Source organism: Apis mellifera, linkage group LG1 (genome assembly GCF_003254395.2).
Source record: "Apis mellifera strain DH4 linkage group LG1, Amel_HAv3.1, whole genome shotgun sequence".
NCBI lineage: Eukaryota > Metazoa > Arthropoda > Insecta > Hymenoptera > Apidae > Apis > Apis mellifera.
The window spans coordinates 5,723,757-5,749,095 of record NC_037638.1 but is presented as its reverse complement, the minus strand read 5'-3'; the positions used below and the strand labels follow the sequence as shown (position 1 = coordinate 5,749,095).

At 28.3% G+C, this 25,339-nt stretch overlaps 1 protein-coding gene across 2 annotated transcripts; it reads right to left on the bottom strand.

The window, feature by feature from the left end:
* Positions 1-25,339, bottom strand: Or2 (odorant receptor 2). Of its 2 annotated transcripts, XM_006563204.3 has the most exons (9): positions 25,241-25,339; positions 20,869-21,003; positions 7,398-7,781; positions 6,385-6,639; positions 5,745-5,995; positions 1,047-1,146; positions 816-920; positions 585-740; positions 1-82 (listed from the first exon to the last, which is right to left on the bottom strand). In XM_006563204.3, the coding sequence occupies exons 2-9, from the start codon at positions 21,001-21,003 to the stop codon at positions 32-34; spliced, it is 1,437 nt and encodes a 478-aa protein (XP_006563267.1). In that variant the 5' UTR covers positions 25,241-25,339; the 3' UTR covers positions 1-31. The 2 variants fall into 2 exon arrangements, with proteins under 2 accessions (XP_006563267.1, NP_001128415.1); NM_001134943.1 differs by lacking the exon at positions 25,241-25,339 and having other exon boundaries at positions 32-82; positions 20,869-21,000.

The following is a 25,339-nucleotide window of genomic DNA, read 5'->3' as shown; positions in this document are numbered from 1 at the left end:
TTTCAATCCTAAAGTGAATATTCTTCAACGTTCACTTCAGTTGCACCAACACCATGAAGTAGGTAACCATAGCTCCCAACACCTAGAGAATTATTAATTATTCTTATTAATCAGTCGTTATAATCGAAAATTAAAAAAATTATTTATAATTCAATTGAATTTTTCAATTATATTTTAGATCAATGGTTTCTAATCTATGAATCTTAAAAAAAAAAATTATTAAATTTTAAATTTCTTGTCGCATATTTACAGGATTTAAAAGAATATCCAGGATTTTACATTCTAGAGATTTTCTAAGAAATTTTTATGCAATTATTATAATTATATTATTATAATTGAAGAAGTTGAAAATTTCTTAAAAATATCTAGGATTTTATATTTTATATTATATCTAGGATTTTATATTTTAGGGATATTTCTAGGGAATTTTAAACATTCAGGAGTCTTGATTAATAACAAGTAATTACATTATCATATTCTATAACGATATTTCAAGTAAATATAAGTTTTATCCAAAAATTGAAATTTGTTGAATAACATTAATTGTATAAGATGAATTTAAAGAAAGAAAGATTTTTAGTTACCGAAGCAAAGAGATCCAAAGATACAGTGAAGAACTTTGCCCCTGAAATCGACATCGCTTTCTGACACTGCTGGCAAACAATCTGTACAAATGTTTTGGCCTCCTCTGATCCATCATACCAGTGACAAGAATAAGCTGCTTCCATCACTGATGAGCTCTATATAATTTTTAAATTATTAAATAATTGTTTTTCACGTGATTAAAAATTATAAAAACAATCATATATACGTACCTCTTCAATGAGACGATTTCCAAATATACAGAGCATAAAGACTTGTCCTAAAGAATATAGCAAATAACCTACTACTGATGCTGCGTATGTATCTACTGCATGTATCTAAAAGATAAAATATTAAAATTCTTTTTGTTAATATTGACACTTAGAATAATAGAATTTTTCTAATTTTATATATGATTATATATTTTACTTTGTGTCTCGATATTTTATGTACATAAAAATTACCTTTGTTGCTTGGTAAGCGAGCAAAGTTAACGTAATAGTAGTAGTCAACATATGTAGCAGCAAAGCTACACCATAGGCGTCTCCAATTGCAGTTACGAGTCTAACGAAATAAAACGTTTTAACAATCAAACTTAATTTTTAATACAATTTTTTTAATTATTAATATTTTTTATCCTTCAAAAACAATATTTTATTTTCACATATATATATGTCTTCATTAATACAATTACAGAAGTAAGTGCATTATAGATAAATATTAATTTTATGGAATAATTTTCTGAATCAATTTAAAAATTTTCTGCTGCGTTTCAATGTTTGTTTGAATATTATAGGCTTACAGTTCTCGTTAAAACAGGACAAATTGAATCTGTTATTAAGCTCCTGTGGCTACGATACAACAAAGTTTTAATTCGACCTAGTTCATTGGATGACTGCATTTAACCAGTTGATTAGAGTTCATGATTGAACAATCTCTCTACTTTTTGCCTTCTTTTTATTTCTTCTCGTGATTCTGTGCTTCCTTTTTTAACGTTTAAATAATACAATTCACAAGGGTATCGTTAAATCAAGTTGGATCGATATCTCGAAGTGTCTTAAAGGGAAAAAAAATTAAGGAGTGGAGTGTTGTTATTCAATTTATTATTTTCTCCATTAAGAAATATATTGTTTCTTATCTCGGCTATTTTTTTTATATTATTTATACATAAATTTTTATGGTATTTTGTTTGTTCCCTTTAATTAAAACTTCTTTCAAACTTTAAATTAAAATATAAAATGATTCTCACTCGTGAGAATTATCATAAATAAGCCTCTTCCAAACTTTCAAACTAGATATAAGACTAATATTTCTTATTTTCTATAAGGATTAATCTTAAACGATATCTATCTGCAAAAAATTTTCTTTCAAACTGTATCGAAATAATGATTTATTTCTTCTTAATTCTTGCTATATTTATTCGTTATTTATTTAACATGGGATTAAATAATTTAGAAAAAATTTTATTTCTAATTTCTCGTCGAGAATTTCTCCCTTCTATTTTTTTCTATCTTTTCTAAAAATTTAATTTCTTCGAACGAGAATAAAATAAAAGATAAATATTTCAATTTCTTCGTAACATCTTTCAATCAGTTTTAGAATTTTAGGAATTCACAAGAAGCGAATACCTTCGAATATTAGTTTTCAAGAAAAAAATTCATCAGATAAAATCTGATATGAACGCTCTCCAATTATGGAAAGCATCTATCTAAAGAAGAATGCCATTCGTCGCATATCGACATAAATGTTTCACAACTTTATCCATGAATTTTTAAGGAACGATACTTTATAGTAAAATTTATTGCTTTTCTTATCTCGTATTTTTACATTTTGTCTGCAGACAGTAAATCTTTCATCAACCATTTTAACGTTAAAACGTTATATTTATTTAAGATTCAAACAAAATTCAAAATATTAACATTGATTAAAAAAAAATAAAAAATTAATAAATATATTTTACATTGATAAATAATAAAATATTAATATTATTATTAATATCTATAATTTCATATTGTTTTATAGAATAAAATATAATTTTAAATAATAATAAATAATCCTATTTATTTTAAAATTTTTAAAATAAAATATTCTATTTTCAAATTGTTAATTGTAAAATGAAAATATTTTATTTCCTTTGTTGGAATTTTACTCTTTCAAACGTTATTTTGTTTAAACCGGATAGAATCTAATAATAATTTAACAATATTTGAAATATTTATTATTCGACACCCGCTTCCTTCCACAAAGCGTAAGGCAACAGGTTTTCGTGTATTTTTCCTTACACGTAAAGCGGAGCAAGGATCCGGTCGAAGGGCAAACTTCGAACACGCTCTGCATTCTATCCAGTGACAACGATGAAAACGTGTACATACACGTGTCGGAACACGTATACCGATCGCACACGTGAACGTTGAACAATGTAAGTACAACCTATGAATTGTCCAATAAATTGTCCACCACGCGCTCTGCGCGTCCCCAGTTGCGGTCAATATCGCGTTCTCTTAGAAATAAATACTTCACCACCGTGGGAACACACGCACTCCCCTTCTGTCTTTCCTGCGCTGTCCAACAATCTATATCGTATATACTTTCTTCCACTTTGAAAATTTACTCGGAAAGAGTTCACGTGCGACTTTTCGTTCCACTCGACGTTTCAAATGTTCCCGCCTTTTGCTAGTGGCTGACTCGCAACAAGCGAAACTTTGTTGCGAATTCACGCTCTGTCGGATTTTCGATGATTCTTTTTGACAGTTTCTCGTATTGTTTCGAGATATTTTTTACGTACGGATATTTTTATTTCTTTTTTTTTTTTGTATGTGTTTAAATTGGAAATAATGTTTGTTTGAAAGTCATGTGATTGGAAAGAAATACGAAATGAAATTTACGCGATTGTGAATTGGAGGTTATGGTAATACGATTAAGAAATAGAAGAAATAAAAGATTGTAATTGTAGAAAGTATTAATTGGAGATTAGTTGCAAGAAATGAAGAATATTGTTACGGTAATTAAATATTTTACAATAATGAATTATAATATTGAATGTAATATTATAACAAAAGATATTTAATATAATGTTCAAATTACCGATTAGAACAATGTATTAAAAGCATACAAAAATACTCGTTTAATAGAATAATTAATAATTTCAAGTTCATCTCCGTTTCGTAAATTATCTAATTATTAACTGTGCTTGTTAAATTATAACTCTGTATAAAAAGCGCGATAAATTTGTGTGGAATCGCGAATTCAGCTCGTCATTAAAGTTTATCGACACGTGAAAAATTAAGCATTCGTTAATGGTAGAGATTATTCGATCGTTGAAGAATAAATTTCTCCGCGAAACATTTTCGAAAGTATGACAAATATTGTATGTACGTTCGATTGACTGTGAAAGTCCAGATTAAATTGACTGAAATGAAACAGGTTTCTTCAAACTCGATATCTTTCTATCGAAGTTGCGTCAAATTTTGCAAAAAAAAAAAAATAAATTCTTTAAACAAAATTTTTATGGACGATACGTTTCATGGATAGAACGAACGTGTTTGTTTCTAGCTAAGATTGGCTCGAGTAATAGAAAACGTGGAGTAAACAGAATATTGATTTTACATTCGCGTACATGTAACGCAGAGGAAAAAATTTCTGTGCCTTTTCTGAATTATTCACTGGTAGTGCAGCAGACGTGAAAATTGAGATTCGCACGTAAAATCATGCTAATCCAAATTTAAAAAAATAGATATTTATTTATATTCTTCCTTCTTGTATTTTTTTTACAATTTGTATACTTTTTATTTTTAAATTTTATTGCATCCTTTTTATTATTCTTTTAAATTTTTGAATTTCTAGAATTCGTGCAGTCTTTTAAAAATGCATTTATTTTTATCTCTGACAATATTTTTTATTCAATTCTACACTTCTCTGAAAAACTGTAAAATTGAAGACTATTGTTCCAACAATGGTTTCTAAATTTTATGTACTGTTACTTGTGTCTTTTAATTTTATTTCTTAAATAATAAAAAAAATATTACAATAAATATACACATATATATTTTACTTTCTGAACAAAAATGCTAGAATATCTTTCTGCTGTACAAATAAAAATTGTTAAAGATTATTTCTGTTATGAACTTTTGAACTTTAAAATATTATTTGAAAATATTAATAAGAGTATATCAATTTACATTCATTTAATCCTTTCTCGTGTTTTATCTTTCTTTAGTTTTCTTTTGATATTTGATAAGTAATGATAATTTATACGAAAACTTTTGATCAATTAGAATTATTCATCCAATTCTCCACGCAATAACAAATCTAGTTCCATCAATTTATGCGAAGAGTTTTTACTAATTTCAAATTATTTCCTTTATTAAAAAATTGTCTTTATAAAAATACTCGAACAATTCTCTTCTGATTTTAAACAAACAGAATTTCAATCAGAATTTTAATTTTAAATTTTAAACTTTAAAGATTTTCTCTCGTTCCTTAATAATTTCATTCTTTAATTCTTTAATAATTTTTAAAGAAATATAAAAAAAAAAATTTCGATTTCACGTTACAAATTTCGAACTTTTTAACATTTTCGAATGGAATTAACCATTTTTTCCCACAATTAAGGCTTCCCCTTAAAAGTATAAACCGCAACGAAATCCCGCGAATTTTCTCGATCGCCTATCTCCGCGATTATTATCCTAATGGAAGTCTCCCATTGTTCGAGTCACGAATGTGAAAGGTTCTCTCGTAGTCGGCGTGAATTACATTTCCGTGTGGAGAAACGAACTCGAGATGAGAATCGAAATTGGGAAACTGGGTTGCAGTCAAGACGTTGACGAACTTTGAAATTGCAATTTGATGTGTAATTTAACTTCGATATGGAAATTTTATTCTCGATCTCGTGGGAAATATTTTAGAGATAATATTAAAAATTATTTTTCAAGGGAGGAAATTATTTCTCTTTTTATAATTTCCTTTCTATTCAACATATCAACAATTCTACTGTTCTTTTCAAAATTCAATCAAACTTATTTAATTTTAAATAATTTTAACAATTTTATTTTTAATTCCAAATAATTGAATCTCTTCTTCGTTAATAAATTATTCCTTGTGAATTGTGGAAACATAATTCATTGTATCATAATGACAAATATTGGAAGAATAAATATACTCACCTAACGATATGCTTGTGTCTCTCTACCCAGTACTTGATGGCGCTTCGTACCAGCATTTCCTGTTTCTTGGTCAACCCATTTGGCCCGACCCCGCCGTTGAACGTCATTCCAGCAGTTGGCCGGAAGGTGGTCGTGAAGTCGGTCCTGTTGCTATATATCCCTCGAAGATCCATGTCCAACATGTTTTCACCCTGGGGCGGCGTGACTGGTGGCAATGGCTCCTGTTCCTTCGGCTGCTCTGCACTGCCAGCCTGAATAAAGGAGACAAATCTCTCTTTTTTTTCATCCTCAATTTTATTTTTAGATTTTTCTCTTTTTCTATAGTTATTTCAATTTATTATTATTAGACTTTTGCACTGCCAGCCTGAATAAAGGATACAAATCTCTCTTTTTTTTCATCCTCAATTTTATTTTTAGATTTTTCTCTTTTTCTATGTATAGTTATTTCAATTTATTATTATTAGACTTTTGCACTGCCAGCCTGAATAAAGAATACAAATCTCTCTTTTTTTTCATCCTCAATTTTATTTTTAGATTTTTCTCTTTTTCTATAGTTATTTCAATTTGTTATTATTAGACTTTTCTTTCTCAATTTTTCTGTGGATGGAAATATATACATATATATATGTTTTAGCTCAACCTTGAACAGTTCCCCACTGTTTGGCACGACGGTGTCCAGCGTGGCGCTGAATTCCATCAAAGGCTTCATGATATTCTTCAAATGCTGTATCTGCTCGCAAGCGAACAGGAGCCACGAGCAGAACAACACGTCCAGTAGATTCGCGTCCGCCATGCAGAATATCAGCCAGTAAAATTGGAATATCAGTGTTAAAATATGGGCCATCCCGTGACTGGGGTCGTAAGGATACCAGGAACGAACCATCAACCTTGGTATCTGGAGAAAAACACGTGGTTTTGATTAAAATTTAATTTAAATTCCGACTTTGTTTCTTCTTCTTCTTTTATTAATTTTTCAATCAGACTCAATCAAATTCAAGAAAATTAAATCAATTACTTAAAATAATTTCAATTGGATGAAATTGTTATAACAATATATATTATTGTTAATATAATTATATATAATTATTATAAAAATATATATATAAATTGATACTTGATATATTTTATATTTGTGGACAATTCAATTACAATATTTTTAATAATGAGTAAATTATTTTAAGTATATAGTATATTAATATAATTATATATAATTATTATAAAAATATATATATATAAATTGATACTTGATATATTTTATATTTGTGGACAATTCAATTACAATATTTTTAATAATGAGTAAATTATTTTAAGTATATAGTATATTAATATAATTATATATAATTATTATAAAAATATATATATAATTGTAATGAGTAAATTATTTTAAGTATATAGTATATTAATATAATTATATACAATTATTATAAAAATATATATATAATTGTAATGAGTAAATTATTTTAAGTATATAGTATATTAATATAATTATATATAATTATTATAAAAATATATATATAATTGTAATGATTAAATAATAATGAGTAAATTATTTTAAGTATATAGTATAATATATATAGTATGTATAAATAAAATATTAAAATATTTTTAACATAGATATGAAAGAAGAGGAAGCAAAAAATATAATTGGATTACCTCGACGTAGGTCGTTTCGTTGGTGACAGGGTCGATGACCTTTTTCACAGAGTCACCAATGAAAGTGATGGTGGTCCAAGAAATGGCGGACAGCACCGTGGTCCCTATGACGGCCAGCAGGAGTATCCTCATCTTCTTGACGGCTATCTGATGGTATCGCGCGTTGCTCTCGGCGAAGAGGGGATGGCTGTTCGGATTGTTCCATATGCCAAGCGTTCTGTAGAACAATTTACTCCTGACCGCGAAGTAAACGAGCTTGACCACGCTGTGCGTGAAGAAGAGCATGGTGATGGTGTTCGCGGTGAGATCGTCCACGTCTTCGCTCTCCATCATTAGATTGATACCGCAGAATCCGAACTGCATCAGTATCAGGACCAGGTGGACCTGGTTCCATTTTTTCCTTTTTTCTTAAAACGTTCCATTTTGAATGGAAAATTGTTGGATGGGATAAGTAAGATGGAATTTGTAGAGATTAATTTTTAGAGATTAATTAATTACAGAGTTTGGTAACGATGCGTTTAATATGTATATGCATATATTTAGACATGTTTTAGGATATCGAGAGATATACCGGGTGTCCTACGTAAGTTTATTACAAATAAATGAGATATCTCGGTTAGGTTTGAAGATGTTAAAAAATGTTTGGGACGAAAGTTGTACGGTTTCGAAAAGGGTGTAACGCGATGCAATTTTTTTTGTGCTCGGATGGTAGATAGAGGTCATGTGAAGGTCAACTTTGTTTTTTTAAATGGAATTACATATTTTTCGACGCTTGAGTAAATGTAATTTATTACACTCTATAAAAAAGTATTGAACCGTTTATAGCGAAAAGTTATTATTTTAGAAGATATTTAATTATATTTAATTATCCGCTAAATTAATAATTTTTTAATTTGTATGGTCAAATACTTTTTTGTAGGGAATATTTTGATGTGTTGATTCGTATATTAAAAAATATGCAGTTTTATTTAAAAAAGTAAGATCAAGCTTTACAATTTCTTTGTTCGTCCACTTGAGAGAAAATTAGTAACATTGGAGTATAACCCCCTTGAAACCATTCAACTTTTATTCGAAACATTTTTCAATATTATGGAAAATAAACGAGATATTCCAAGTATATGAAATATTTATAAAGATATATGAATTCTTCTAAAATTAAAGAAACATTGGCAGATAACTAAGCTTTACTTAGAAGAGGTAAGTATGCAAAAGGTAAGTATCTGTAGAATTAAGAAAACTGTTGAAAAAATGATGAAAACATGATGGTGCAACAGGTAAGTATATTTTACAGGTAAGTATATTTTACAGGTAAGTATATTTAATTAGAAACATTTGTTTCTAAAAAAAAATCTATCCAATTATATTCTGCTAATTCAAAGTAAAAAATTTTTGTTGTTCGAAATTTAGATTTTATATTAGGAGAATATAATTTGACAGGAACTTTAGCAATTCTTGGAAATTAATTCTTGGAACTTTAAAAATTCCTGGAACTGATACCGTTAAATTCTAAGAATTTCTAAAATTCTTGAAAATGACGTCAAATTCCTGAAATTTTTCCGAATGGATAGAATGAAAGAAACTTTGGCTAAAAATTCGATTTTCTATTAGGAGAACATGAGCTGATAGGAGGTCGTTCGAGAAATTTTTCCAAGAATTTTAGCTGTTCTTAGAAATGAAATTTTTGTTCAGTTTTTTCAATTTTATATCAAAATATAATTTAAAAAAAGTTTTTATATTTTTAACTATCTATTTATCGTTTTCATATATTACTTTTTATTTTCCATTCTTTTTTTATGATTATCATTATTTTTAAGCTTTGAAGCATTTTTTTTTTTACAATTTAGATATTTTCTTCTCGTGCACTTATTTTTTACAATGAAAGCTGCTATTTTTGGAGCATTTATTTTTTAATCATTTTTTTTATGTTTGAAGAATTCATAAATACATCGATCATTTTATTTTTATTATTTGGAATATCTCGTTCGTTTTTAACAATATTAAAAAATGTTTCGAATAAAAGTCAAATGGTTTTAAAAGAAATACATTTTGATATTATTAATTTTTTTATATATCGACTGCAGGATTTATGAAAGTCATTGCCAATTTTTTAAATAGAATCATATATTTTTTAATGCATAAATAAAAAGAGAATATTATTCTCTATAAAAAACTATTAAAATATTTATAGCCAAAATTTATTAGTTTAAAAAATATTCAATTATTTTTAATTATCTCCTGAACCAATAATTTTTTCGACATATATAGTCACATATTTTTTATAGAGAATACCATGATAGATTGAATAATGCATCAAAAAATATATGATGCCGTTTAAAAAAATTAAATTGAGATTGGTAACTTTTTTATGAGTTCACCTGTGAAAAAATCGAGAGCATCAGAATATAGTCCATTCGAAACCATTCAACTTTTATTCGAAGCATTTTTTAATATTATGAAGAATAAACGAGATATTTAAGAAAAAAGAACGAGATCGAAATTCACCGAGCGATGGAAAAATTTTTGTCCAAAAATTTCATTTTGTATTAGGAGAACATGATACGAAAGGAGGTCGACCTCCTAAAAATTTTTAATTTTTGCCATATCTTCTAAACTAATGGTTTTTCGCTATAAGTGGGTTAATACTTTTTTATAGGAAATTTTACGCTCTATCGATTGGTGCTTTAAAAAGTACACGTTATTAGTAAAAAAAATAAAGTTGTGCTTAAAAAGTTTTTTATTGGTCAACCTACTAAAAAAACGAGAACGTCGGAATGTAGCCCTCTCGAAACCATTCAACTTTTATTCGAAGCATTTTTTAATATTATGAAGAATAAACGAGATATTTAAGAAAAAAGAACGAGATCGAAATTCACCGAGCGATGGAAAAATTTTTGTCCAAAAATTTCATTTTGTATTAGGAGAACATGATACGAAAGGAGGTCGACCTCCTAAAAATTTTTAATTTTTGCCATATCTTCTAAACTAATGGTTTTTCGCTATAAGTGGGTTAATACTTTTTTATAGGAAATTTTACGCTCTATCGATTGGTGCTTTAAAAAGTACACGTTATTAGTAAAAAAAATAAAGTTGTGCTTAAAAAGTTTTTTATTGGTCAACCTACTAAAAAAACGAGAACGTCGGAATGTAGCCCTCTCGAAACCATTCAACTTTTATTCGAAGCATTTTTTAATATTATGAAGAATAAACGAGATATTTAAGAAAAAAGAACGAGATCGAAATTCACCGAGCGATGGAAAAATTTTTGTCCAAAAATTTCATTTTGTATTAGGAGAACATGATACGAAAGGAGGTCGACCTCCTAAAAATTTTTAATTTTGCCATATCTTCTAAACTAATGGTTTTTCGCTATAAGTGGGTTAATACTTTTTTATAGGAAATTTTACGCTCTATCGATTGGTGCTTTAAAAAGTACACGTTATTAGTAAAAAAATAAAGTTGTGCTTAAAAAGTTTTTTATGGTCAACCTACTAAAAAAACGAGAACGTCGGAATGTAGCCCTCTCGAAACCATTCAACTTTTATTCGAAGCATTTTTTAATATTATGAAGAATAAACGAGATATTTAAGAAAAAAGAACGAGATCGAAATTCACCGAGCGATGGAAAAATTTTTGTCCAAAAATTTCATTTGTATTAGGAGAACATGATACGAAAGGAGGTCGACCTCCTAAAAATTTTTAATTTTGCCATATCTTCTAAACTAATGGTTTTTCGCTATAAGTGGGTTAATACTTTTTTATAGGAAATTTTACGCTCTATCGATTGGTGCTTTAAAAAGTACATGTTATAGTAAAAAAATAAAGTTGTGCTTAAAATTTTTTATTGGTCACCTACTAAAAAAACGAGACGTCGGAATGTAGCCCTCTCGAAACCATTCAACTTTTATCGAAGCATTTTTTAATATTATGAAGAATAAACGAGATATTTAAGAAAAAAGAACGAGATCGAAATTCACCGAGCGATGGAAAAATTTTTGTCCAAAAATTCATTTGTATTAGGAGAACATGATACGAAGGAGGTCGACCTCCTAAAAATTTTAAATTTTGCCATATCTTCTAAACTAATGGTTTTTCGCTATAAGTGGGTTAATACTTTTTTATAGGAAATTTTACGCTCTATCGATTGGTGCTTTAAAAAGTACACGTTATTAGCAAAAAAATAAAGTTGTGCTTGAAAAGTTTTTTATGGTCAACCTACTAAAAAAAGAGACGTCGGAATGTAGCCCTCTCGAAACCATTCAATTTTATCCGAAGCATTTTTTAATATTATGAGAATAAACGAGATATTTAAGAAAAAAGAACGAGATCGAAATTCCCGAGCGATGGAAAAATTTTTGTCCAAAAATTCATTTTGTATTAGGAGAACATGATACGAAGGAGGTCGACCTCCTAAAAATTTTAAATTTTTGCCATATCTTCTAAACTAATGGTTTTTCGCTATAAGTGGGTTAATACTTTTTTATAGGAAATTTTACGCTGCTATCGATGGTGCTTAAAAAATACACGTTATAGGCAAAAAAATAAAGTTGTGCTTGAAATTTTTTATGGACACCTACGAAAAAAATGAGAACGTCGGAATGTAGCCCTTTCGAAACCAATCAATTTTATCCGAAGCATTTTTTAATATTATCAGGAATAAACGAGATATTTAAGAAAAAAGAACGAGATCGAAATTTTCCCTGAGCGATAGAAAAATTTTTGTCCAAAAAGGACTTTGTATTAGGAGAACATGATACGAAAGGAGGTCGACCTCCTAAAAATTTTAAATTTGCCATATCTTTTAAACTAATGGTTTTTCGCTATAAGTGGGTTAATACTTTTTTATAGGAAATTTTACGCTCTATCGATTGGTGCTGTAAAAAGTACACGTTATCGGCAAAAAAATAAAGTTGTGCTTATAATTTTTTATGGACACCTACTAAAAAAATGAGGGCACAGGAAGTAGCCCTTCGAAACCAATCAATTCTTATCCCAAGCATTTTTTAATATTATCAGGAATAAACGAGATATTTAAGAAAAAAGAATAAGATCGAAATTTCCCGAGCGATGGAAAAATTTTTGTCCAAAAAGAGGACTTTGTATTAGGAGAACATGATACGATAGGAGGTCGACCTCCTAAAAATTTTAAATTTGCTATATCTTTTAAACTAATGGTTTTTCGCTATAAGTGGGTTAATACTTTTTTATAGGAAATTTTATGCTCTATCGACTGGTGCTGTAAAAAATACACGTTATCGGCAAAAAAATAAAGTTGTGCTTATAACTTTTTTATGGTCGACCTACGAAAAAAATGAGGGCACGGAAGTAGCCCTTTCGAAACCAATCAATTTTATCCGAAGCATTTTTTAATATTATCAGGAATAAACGAGATATTTAAGAAAAAAGAATAAGATCGAAATTTCCCGAGCGATAGAAAAATTTTTGTCCAAAAAGAGGACTTTGTATTAGGAGAACATGATACGATAGGAGGTCGACCTCCTAAAAATTTCTAAAATTTGCTATATCTTTTAAACTAATGGTTTTTCGCTATAAGTGGGTTAATACTTTTTTATAGGAAATTTTATGCTGCATCGACTGGTGCTGTAAAAAATACATGTTATCGGCAAAAAAATAAAGTTGTGCTTGATAACTTTTTTATGAGACGACCTACGAAAAAAATGAGGGCACAGGAAGATAGCCCTTTCGAAACCAATCAATTCTTATCCCAAGCATTTTTTAATATTATCAGGAATAAACGAGATATTTAAGAAAAAAGAATAAGATCGAAATTTTCCCTGAGCGATAGAAAAATTTTTGTCCAAAAAGAGGACTTTGTATTAGGAGAACATGATACGATAGGAGGTCGACCTCCTAAAAATTTCTAAATTTGCTATATCTTTTAAACTAATGGTTTTTCGCTATAAGTGGGTTAATACTTTTTTATAGGAAATTTTATGCTGCATCGACTGGTGCTGTAAAAAATACATGTTATCGGCAAAAAAATAAAGTTGTGCTTGATAACTTTTTTATGAGACGACCTACGAAAAAAATGAGGGCACAGGAAGATAGCCCTTTCGAAACCAATCAATTCTTATCCCAAGCATTTTTTAATATTATCAGGAATAAACGAGATATTTAAGAAAAAAGAATAAGATCGAAATTTTCCCTGAGCGATAGAAAAATTTTTGTCCAAAAAGAGGACTTTGTATTAGGAGAACATGATACGATAGGAGGTCGACCTCCTAAAAATTTCTAAAATTTGCTATATCTTTTAAACTAATGGTTTTTCGCTATAAGTGGGTTAATACTTTTTTATAGGAAATTTTATGCTGCATCGACTGGTGCTGTAAAAAATACATGTTATCGGCAAAAAAATAAAGTTGTGCTTGATAACTTTTTTATGAGACGACCTACGAAAAAAATGAGGGCACAGGAAGATAGCCCTTTCGAAACCAATCAATTCTTATCCCAAGCATTTTTTAATATTATCAGGAATAAACGAGATATTTAAGAAAAAAGAATAAGATCGAAATTTTCCCTGAGCGATAGAAAAATTTTTGTCCAAAAAGAGGACTTTGTATTAGGAGAACATGATACGATAGGAGGTCGACCTCCTAAAAATTTCTAAAATTTGCTATATCTTTTAAACTAATGGTTTTTCGCTATAAGTGGGTTAATACTTTTTTATAGGAAATTTTATGCTGCATCGACTGGTGCTGTAAAAAATACATGTTATCGGCAAAAAAATAAAGTTGTGCTTGATAACTTTTTTATGAGACGACCTACGAAAAAAATGAGGGCACAGGAAGATAGCCCTTTCGAAACCAATCAATTCTTATCCCAAGCATTTTTTAATATTATCAGGAATAAACGAGATATTTAAGAAAAAAGAATAAGATCGAAATTTTCCCTGAGCGATAGAAAAATTTTTGTCCAAAAAGAGGACTTTGTATTAGGAGAACATGATACGATAGGAGGTCGACCTCCTAAAAATTTCTAAAATTTGCTATATCTTTTAAACTAATGGTTTTTCGCTATAAGTGGGTTAATACTTTTTTATAGGAAATTTTATGCTGCATCGACTGGTGCTGTAAAAAATACATGTTATCGGCAAAAAAATAAAGTTGTGCTTGATAACTTTTTTATGAGACGACCTACGAAAAAAATGAGGGCACAGGAAGATAGCCCTTTCGAAACCAATCAATTCTTATCCCAAGCATTTTTTAATATTATCAGGAATAAACGAGATATTTAAGAAAAAAGAATAAGATCGAAATTTTCCCTGAGCGATAGAAAAATTTTTGTCCAAAAAGAGGACTTTGTATTAGGAGAACATGATACGATAGGAGGTCGACCTCCTAAAAATTTCTAAAATTTGCTATATCTTTTAAACTAATGGTTTTTCGCTATAAGTGGGTTAATACTTTTTTATAGGAAATTTTATGCTGCATCGACTGGTGCTGTAAAAAATACATGTTATCGGCAAAAAAATAAAGTTGTGCTTGATAACTTTTTATGAGACGACCTACGAAAAAAATGAGGGCACAGGAAGATAGCCCTTTCGAAACCAATCAATTCTTATCCCAAGCATTTTTTAATATTATCAGGAATAAACGAGATATTTAAGAAAAAAGAATAAGATCGAAATTTTCCCTGAGCGATAGAAAAATTTTTGTCCAAAAAGAGGACTTTGTATTAGGAGAACATGATACGATAGGAGGTCGACCTCCTAAAAATTTCTAAAATTTGCTATATCTTTTAAACTAATGGTTTTTCGCTATAAGTGGGTTAATACTTTTTTATAGGAAATTTTATGCTGCATCGACTGGTGCTGTAAAAAATACATGTTATCGGCAAAAAAATAAAGTTGTGCTTGATAACTTTTTTATGAGACGACCTACGAAAAAAATGAGGGCACAGGAAGATAGCCCTTTCGAAACCAATCAATTCTTATCCCAAGCATTTTTTAATATTATCAGGAATAAACGAGATATTTAAGAAAAAAGAATAAGATCGAAATTTTCCCTGAGCGATAGAAAAATTTTTGTCCAAAAAGAGGACTTTGTATTAGGAGAACATGATACGATAGGAGGTCGACCTCCTAAAAATTTCTAAAATTTGCTATATCTTTTAAACTAATGGTTTTTCGCTATAAGTGGGTTAATACTTTTTTATAGGAAATTTTATGCTGCATCGACTGGTGCTGTAAAAAATACATGTTATCGGCAAAAAAATAAAGTTGTGCTTGATAACTTTTTTATGAGACGACCTACGAAAAAAATGAGGGCACAGGAAGATAGCCCTTTCGAAACCAATCAATTCTTATCCCAAGCATTTTTTAATATTATCAGGAATAAACGAGATATTTAAGAAAAAAGAATAAGATCGAAATTTTCCCTGAGCGATAGAAAAATTTTTGTCCAAAAAGAGGACTTTGTATTAGGAGAACATGATACGATAGGAGGTCGACCTCCTAAAAATTTCTAAAATTTGCTATATCTTTTAAACTAATGGTTTTTCGCTATAAGTGGGTTAATACTTTTTTATAGGAAATTTTATGCTGCATCGACTGGTGCTGTAAAAAATACATGTTATCGGCAAAAAAATAAAGTTGTGCTTGATAACTTTTTTATGAGACGACCTACGAAAAAAATGAGGGCACAGGAAGATAGCCCTTTCGAAACCAATCAATTCTTATCCCAAGCATTTTTTAATATTATCAGGAATAAACGAGATATTTAAGAAAAAAGAATAAGATCGAAATTTTCCCTGAGCGATAGAAAAATTTTTGTCCAAAAAGAGGACTTTGTATTAGGAGAACATGATACGATAGGAGGTCGACCTCCTAAAAATTTCTAAAATTTGCTATATCTTTTAAACTAATGGTTTTTCGCTATAAGTGGGTTAATACTTTTTTATAGGAAATTTTATGCTGCATCGACTGGTGCTGTAAAAAATACATGTTATCGGCAAAAAAATAAAGTTGTGCTTGATAACTTTTTTATGAGACGACCTACGAAAAAAATGAGGGCACAGGAAGATAGCCCTTTCGAAACCAATCAATTCTTATCCCAAGCATTTTTTAATATTATCAGGAATAAACGAGATATTTAAGAAAAAAGAATAAGATCGAAATTTTCCCTGAGCGATAGAAAAATTTTTGTCCAAAAAGAGGACTTTGTATTAGGAGAACATGATACGATAGGAGGTCGACCTCCTAAAAATTTCTAAATTTGCTATATCTTTTAAACTAATGGTTTTTCGCTATAAGTGGGTTAATACTTTTTTATAGGAAATTTTATGCTGCATCGACTGGTGCTGTAAAAAATACATGTTATCGGCAAAAAAATAAAGTTGTGCTTGATAACTTTTTTATGGACGACCTACGAAAAAAATGAGGGCACAGGAAGATAGCCCTTTCGAAACCAATCAATTCTTATCCAAGCATTTTTTAATATTATCAGGAATAAACGAGATATTTAAGAAAAAAGAATAAGATCGAAATTTTCCCTGAGCGATAGAAAAATTTTTGTCCAAAAAGAGGACTTTGTATTAGGAGAACATGATACGATAGGAGGTCGACCTCCTAAAAATTTCTAAAATTTGCTATATCTTTTAAACTAATGGTTTTTCGCTATAAGTGGGTTAATACTTTTTTATAGGAAATTTTATGCTGCATCGATTGGTGCTGTAAAAAATACATGTTATCGGCAAAAAAATAAAGTTGTGCTTGATAACTTTTTTATGTGACGACCTACGAAAAAAATGAGGGCACAGGAAGATAGCCCTTTCGAAACCAATCAATTCTTATCCCAAGCATTTTTTAATATTATGAGGAATAAACGAGATATTTAAGAAAAAAGAATAAGATCGAAATTTTCCCTGAGCGATAGAAAAATTTTTGTCCAAAAAGAGGACTTTGTATTAGGAGAACATGATACGATAGGAGGTCGACCTCCTAAAAATTTCTAAATTTGCTATATCTTTTAAACTAATGGTTTTTCGCTATAAGTGGGTTAATACTTTTTTATAGGAAATTTTATGCTGCATCGATTGGTGCTGTAAAAAATACATGTTATCGGCAAAAAAATAAAGTTGTGCTTGATAACTTTTTTATGTGACGACCTACGAAAAAAATGAGGCACAGGAAGATAGCCCTTTCGAAACCAATCAATTCTTATCCAAGCATTTTTTAATATTATCAGGAATAAACGAGATATTTAAGAAAAAAGAATAAGATCGAAATTTCCCTGAGCGATAGAAAAATTTTTGTCCAAAAGAGGACTTTGTATTAGGAGAACATGATACGATAGGAGGTCGACCTCCTAAAAATTTCTAAATTTGCTATATCTTTTAAACTAATGGTTTTTCGCTATAAGTGGGTTAATACTTTTTTATAGGAAATTTTATGCTGCATCGATTGGTGCTGTAAAAATACATGTTATCGGCAAAAAAATAAAGTTGTGCTTGATAATTTTTTATGGACGACCTACGAAAAAAATGAGGCACAGGAAGTAGCCCTTTCGAAACCAATCAATTCTTATCCAAGCATTTTTTAATATTATCAGGAATAAACGAGATATTTAAGAAAAAAGAATAAGATCGAAATTTTCCCTGAGCGATAGAAAAATTTTTGTCCAAAAGAGGACTTTGTATTAGGAGAACATGATACGATAGGAGGTCGACCTCCTAAAAATTTCTAAAATTTGCTATATCTTTAAACTAATGGTTTTTCGCTATAAGTGGGTTAATACTTTTTTATAGGAAATTTTATGCTGCATCGATTGGTGCTGTAAAAATACATGTTATCGGAAAAAAATAAAGTTGTGCTTGATAACTTTTTTATGGACGACCTACGAAAAAAATGAGGCACAGGAAGATAGCCCTTTCGAAACCAATCAATTCTTATCCAAGCATTTTTTAATATTATGAGGAATAAACGAGATATTTAAGAAAAAAGAACGAGATCGAAATTCCCGAGCGATGGAAAAATTTTTGTCCAAAAAACTTTGTATTAGGAGAACATGATACGAAAGGAGGTCGACCTCCTAAAAATTTTTAATTTTGCCATATCTTCTAAACTAATGGTTTTTCGCTATAAGTGGGTTAATACTTTTTTATAGGAAATTTTACGCTCTATCGATTGGTGCTTAAAAAGTACACGTTATTAGTAAAAAAAATAAAGTTGTGCTTAAAAGTTTTTTATGGTCAACCTACTAAAAAAACGAGAACGTCGGAATGTAGCCCTCTCGAAACCATTCAACTTTTATTCGAAGCATTTTTTAATATTATGAAGAATAAACGAGATATTTAAGAAAAAAGAACGAGATCGAAATTCACCGAGCGATGGAAAAATTTTTGTCCAAAAATTTCATTTTGTATTAGGAGAACATGATACGAAAGGAGGTCGACCTCCTAAAAATTTTTAATTTTTGCCATATCTTCTAAACTAATGGTTTTTCGCTATAAGTGGGTTAATACTTTTTTATAGGAAATTTTACGCTCTATCGATTGGTGCTTTAAAAAGTACACGTTATTAGTAAAAAAAATAAAGTTGTGCTTAAAAAGTTTTTTATTGGTCAACCTACTAAAAAAACGAGAACGTCGGAATGTAGCCCTCTCGAAACCATTCAACTTTTATTCGAAGCATTTTTTAATATTATGAAGAATAAACGAGATATTTAAGAAAAAAGAACGAGATCGAAATTCACCGAGCGATGGAAAAATTTTTGTCCAAAAATTTCATTTTGTATTAGGAGAACATGATACGAAAGGAGGTCGACCTCCTAAAAATTTTTAATTTTTGCCATATCTTCTAAACTAATGGTTTTTCGCTATAAGTGGGTTAATACTTTTTTATAGGAAATTTTATGCTCTATCGATTGGTGCTTTAAAAAGTACACGTTATTAGTAAAAAAAATAAAGTTGTGCTTAAAAAGTTTTTTATTGGTCAACCTACTAAAAAAACGAGAACGTCGGAATGTAGCCCTCTCGAAACCATTCAACTTTTATTCGAAGCATTTTTTAATATTATGAAGAATAAACGAGATATTTAACAAAAAGTATTAACGTCGAAATTTCGATCGAAAAAAAATTTTTGGCCCAAAACTCGATTTTGTATGAGGAGAACATAAGTTGACAGGAGGTCGTTCGAGAAATTTTTCCAAGAATTTTTAAAATTCTTAGAAGTTACGTCAAATTCCTAGAATTTCTGAAATTCTTAGAATACGCAATGAACGAAATCTTCGTCCAATTCTTCGACTTTGAGTTAGGATAATATAATTTTTGAAGAGTTGAAATTTTTCTTCAATTTCATATACTCACCTGTTTTCTATATGTACATACTTACCTTTTTAATTCATTTTTTGCCAGTTTACTTAATTCTATGAGATTGACAAATATATATAAGATGTCTCATGTAATTATACTATTTGTTTTCACATTTTGCTTATTTTTTGTAATATTAAAATATGTTTCAAATAATAATCGAACGATTTCAGAAATTTCACTAAATTCTTATTAATCTTTTCCTAGATAGATGCGTAAAAAAGTGACGAAAGTAAACCTCGTTTTCTCAAGTAGAATCATTATATTTTTCAACGAACGATGTATCCTAACATTTTTTACGAAAAAAACCTTTTACCAATCTTTTTTATTTCATTTTTTATCCGAAACATTTTTGTTAATACTTTGTAAAACGGAATATTCTTCACGAAACGAAACATCCGATATAATTGATTTTTACTTTTCATACGTCTCGACCAGAGTTCATTTTGCCCACGTTTTTTTTTTCAAACGTGAAAAAAAAAGAAACGCTAACAACTGAAAGAGAAAAAACTACTACTAAACAAATTGAAAAGCCCAATAAAAGATAAAAAGAAAGATCTATCAAACAAATAAATGGAACAGTTAATACAAATGGAAAATTCTTTTACCTTCTTTTTTTTTAAATTAAACTTAACTCTTAAAATGTATTTTTATAATTTCTATTACACGTATTTATTTGTTTAATAAATAAACAAATTTATATTTAACAAATAACAAATAACAAACAAAAATATTATTCATCAAACACAAGACACAATTATATTATTATTTCCAATAAATCTGCTTTAATCAAATGATATCATTGTCAATAATATTACTGTATAAAAAATGTTGTTAAAAAAAGAAGAAAGAAAACAAAATATTTATTCCATTATTGTATTATTATTTCAACGATATTTCATCTCAATGGAGCTATGATTGTAAACTCCTCTCTGCCTCCCTCTCTCTCCCTCTCTCCTTCTCTCCCTCTCTCTCTATCCTTTTCTCACATTCAAAAAAACTCTGGTTTACATGAAAAGCAAAAATCGATACTTACCTCTCTAATAGAATTGTCAATCCTTTCCCTCCAATAATGGTCATAATGATCTTTAGAATATTTATTCTACGTGTATATAATAAATATTTAAATAATTTTTTTTCTACGTACGATACAGTAGATCTTGTGTATGTGTTTCGTGGAACTGTCAGTGTAGTAATTGAACATGAAGTGGCCAGTTGCTTTCATCAAGTTTATATTGGGCATCAGGTCGGCGATTAGCCCTTGTTGCTTGAACTTCATCATCTGAGAAAGATTGATTCAATATGTATTTTTATTTTTCTGGATATTTCATTATATCTTTCAAAGAATTAATTATTTTGAAAAGAATCGATACATCATGCATCTGTGCATATACATTCTTATCTTCTCACTTTGTTAATCTTTTCAATTCTCTAATTAATTAAAAATAGCAGAAAAATATCCGAATTATAGATAGTTATAAAAATATATATACACATTTGCATCCATTTTTATTTTCAAATTAAATTTGAGAAAAATATCTGAATTGTTGATAACGTTTTGTAAAAATATCATCAAAAAATTAAATTAAAAAATTAAGCTCCCTAAGAAGGGTTGAAGTAAGAGAGGAAAAAAAAAATAGTGGACGAACGAGTTTATAATAATTGAACAATAAAATAAAATTGAATTTTCGAAACACAATATAAGAAGGGAATTTTTCTTTTTTTTTTTTTTTTTTTTTTTGAAAATAAATTTGACGCACAATGAGCACAATAATTGAGTAAAAAGAGGAAAGGATGTCTTTTTTTTATTTTTTTTAACTCTAAACCATTATTCTCTGGTTTATGGTTATTGCATCAGAATGTAAAAGTCGTTCATAAAATGTATATACAAAAAAGAAAAAAAAATGTGTATAATCCATTCTAAAAGAAATGATTACAATGTGTTGTAATAGATTTGTCATTGAATGCATTAAGCTAAAGCAGAAATACTCCAAGCCTTCCTTGCTAAACCCATTGTTCAAAGATCATCAATAACAAATGTATTTATTCAAATTTTCTCATATATATATATATATATATATATATTTCTAATAGCTTAAAACAATTATACTATAGAAAACTATAATCAACTTATATTAATTATATTATATAGTTATATTAATTTCCTTTATTCTTATTTCTCTTCATAATAAATGATTGATAAAAATTGGAATGAATATTAATTGATATTAATCAATTTATATGAATTATAATTATAAGTGAGATAAGAATGACAATTTATAATTAAACATGTATATATGTATATATTTTTTTAATAGCTTAAAACAATTATACTATAGAAAATTATAATCAACATGTATTATTTCCTTTATCCTTATTTCTTTTAATAATAAATGATAGATAAAGATTGGAATATATATAATATTAATTGATATTAATCAATTTATATAAGTTAAATTATAAGGGAGATAAGAATGACAATTTATAATTAAACATGTATAATATCTTCTTTAAACATGTATAAGAAGTGTATAGTTTTATAATTGGTTGATGTATCATAGTTTGTGCCCTTGAGGGGCATATATAATTAATGGGCATTGTTTAATTTCGCATCTGTCGTCGCATTATTGATGACATTTCCAGTTTGTGAAATACAGAATTGCAGTCTATAATCCATAACGTGGCAGAGTTTAGCAAGTTTCGCAATCCTTCTTTGGAAATTAAAAGAATAAAGTTGGCAAACGAGTGGAGAAATGAAAATTGTTTGTTGTTGAGTTGATGGTAAGATTCTCCTTTTTTATTCATGAAAATTAATTTAAATAACTATTCAATTAACTTTTTTGACTAAACTAAACTGTTTCTCTTTTTCTTTTATTCTTAAGAATTAAGAAGATGTGACTTTCTGGTTCCATGTACATTTATAGATAGAAGGAAGGTAATTTTATAAAATTTTGACATAGTAGAAATAGTAGAGAGTTGATCTTAGATAAAGTAAAAATGAAAAGATAAGAAAAATCTTTATTTAGCATTTTGAAGAAATTTTCTTGTCGAATAAGGAATATTAAGAAACTTGGGCAATTTGTAATAAATTTTATAATTGAAAATAAGAAATATGAAATTATTAAAATATTTTTTAGAATTTTTTTTTAAAAAGAAGAAGATTTTTAGAATTATCTGAAGAATTAATGGCCTAACTCGATTGTGCCCTACCCTCTTCTTCTTAACAAGTTTCTTTCAACAAGTTGTACAGATTTTTGCGTGACAAACGGACTAACCACAAACGACTACGTTTTGTGATTCCACTAACTTTTCTGAAAAGACCACAGATAGAAAGACCATAAACGAAACCACAAATAATAGAAATTATATTTCTATTATATTGGCCATAAATTACAGCAGATTTCGTTATCCTTTGATCACTAAAAAATGCTAGATATTTTAATATTATCTATAAATTGATCACAACTCGTTGAAATTTTAATAAATTTCTCAATTTTGGAAATTCTTTCAACTATTTTGCATGCAATTCTTCAAACAACTGCACGAATGTAATCTAAAATAATATCATTTCTAGTCTCAAATAGTGGAAGAGGAAAGAATATTAGATGAAAAATCTTAAAATTTCTCAATCTTAATCTATTCAATTCTTATGCAAGATTAAATTCTTCTAAAAAACATTCAAAAATCCTAAGTCAAAACACTTTTTAATAATTCCAACACATTGTCATCAACTTCCCATAGAAATAGAATAAAGCAAATTCCTTTCAATTTTCAAGATGGATAATAATTATCAAATTCCATTTCCAATCAAAAAAGAGATCAGCAAACATTCAAAAAAATCAAATCATTTCTTAACAAAAAAGCACAGATATCATCAACCCCTATCAAAAATATCAAAGATAAAATAATTTCTTCCAATTTATTACATTAATATATTATTACTGATAAATTTCAAATTCTCTCATTTCAGTTTCAATCAAAATCTTCAACCTGTCAGCCCCCCTATTCAAAGCACCAAGAACAAAATCAATTCCAATCACATAACTAATAAATTTTAAATTCTTTCACTCCAATTCCAAAAAACTTCACAATAATCAAACTATAAGATTATTATCAATCACCTGTTAAAAATACCAGACAATGAAATTCCTTCTATATGTATCTATTATATACTACAGTATATTATCACCAATAAATTTAAAATTCTCTTATTCCAATCCCAATGAAAAAAGAAAAATCACCAAACATTCAAAAACTTCAATGATCAAACCATCATCAATTCTTTATCAAAAATACCAGAGATAAAACAATTTCTTCACAATCTACTCTACTGATAATAAATACTGACTAATAAATTTCAAAATCTTGATTTAAGAAAAGAAAAATTAATTAATCAAAAGACCATCATCAATCAATCCTCTGCCAACAAAAATCAATTCTTTATCAAAAATATCAAAGATAAAACAATTTCTTCAAAATCTAGTGATACAACTAAATTTCAAAATTTTGATTTGAATTAAAAAGAAAAAGAAAAATTAATCAAAAGACCATCATCATCATCATCAACCAATCCTCTATCAACGACAAAAATCAATCCCTTATCAAAAATAAACCATCAATCAATGAAAAAATCAATTTCAAATCAACCCTAAGACGAGAAGACAGAAGAAAAGAAAAAAAAAAGGAAAAATCACCAAATATTCAAAAACTTCAATAATTAAACCATCATCAATTCTTTATCAAAAATACCAGAAATAAAATAATTTCTTCAAAATTTATTTTACTGATAATAAATACTGATTAATAAATTTCAAAATCTTGATTTAAATTAAAAAAAAAAGAAAAATTAATTAATCAAAAGACCATCATCAATCAATTCTCTGCCAACAAAAATCAATTCCTTATCAAAAATAGCAGAGATAAAACAATTTCTTCAAAATCTACTCTACTGATAATAAATACTGACTAATAAATTTCAAAATCTTGATTTAAATTAAAAAGAAAAGAAAAATTAATTAATCAAAAGACCATCATCAATCAATCCTCTGCCAATAACAAAAATTAATTCCTTATCAAAAATAAACCATCAATAAATCTTTTGCCAACGACAAAAATCAATTCCAAATCAACCTTAAGACGAGAAGACAGAAGAAAAGAAAAAAAAAAAGAAAAATCACCAAACATTCAAAAACTTCAATAATTAAACCATCATCAATTCTTTATCAAAAATACTAGAAATAAAATAATTTCTTCAAAATTTATTCTACTGATAATAAATACTGATTAATAAATTTCAAAATCTTGATTCGAATTAAAAAGAAAAAGAAAAAAGGAAAAGAAAAATTAATTAATTAATTAAAAAACCATCATCATCATCATCAACCAACCCTCTGCATCAACAACGACAAAAATCAATTGCAAATCAAGCCTAAAAAAGACGAAAAGACAGAAAAAAAGAGAAGAAAAAAAATTTCGAATTCCAGCCTCAAAAATCCCCTCCAACTCTTTCTCTCTCTCACCTTGAGGCGGGTACGTGGGCCACGCGGTTCAAATCCACGACGAAGAACGCGAACTCCTCGCGGGAGGATCGAGTAAAACTAAGAAAACGAGTCGCTCCA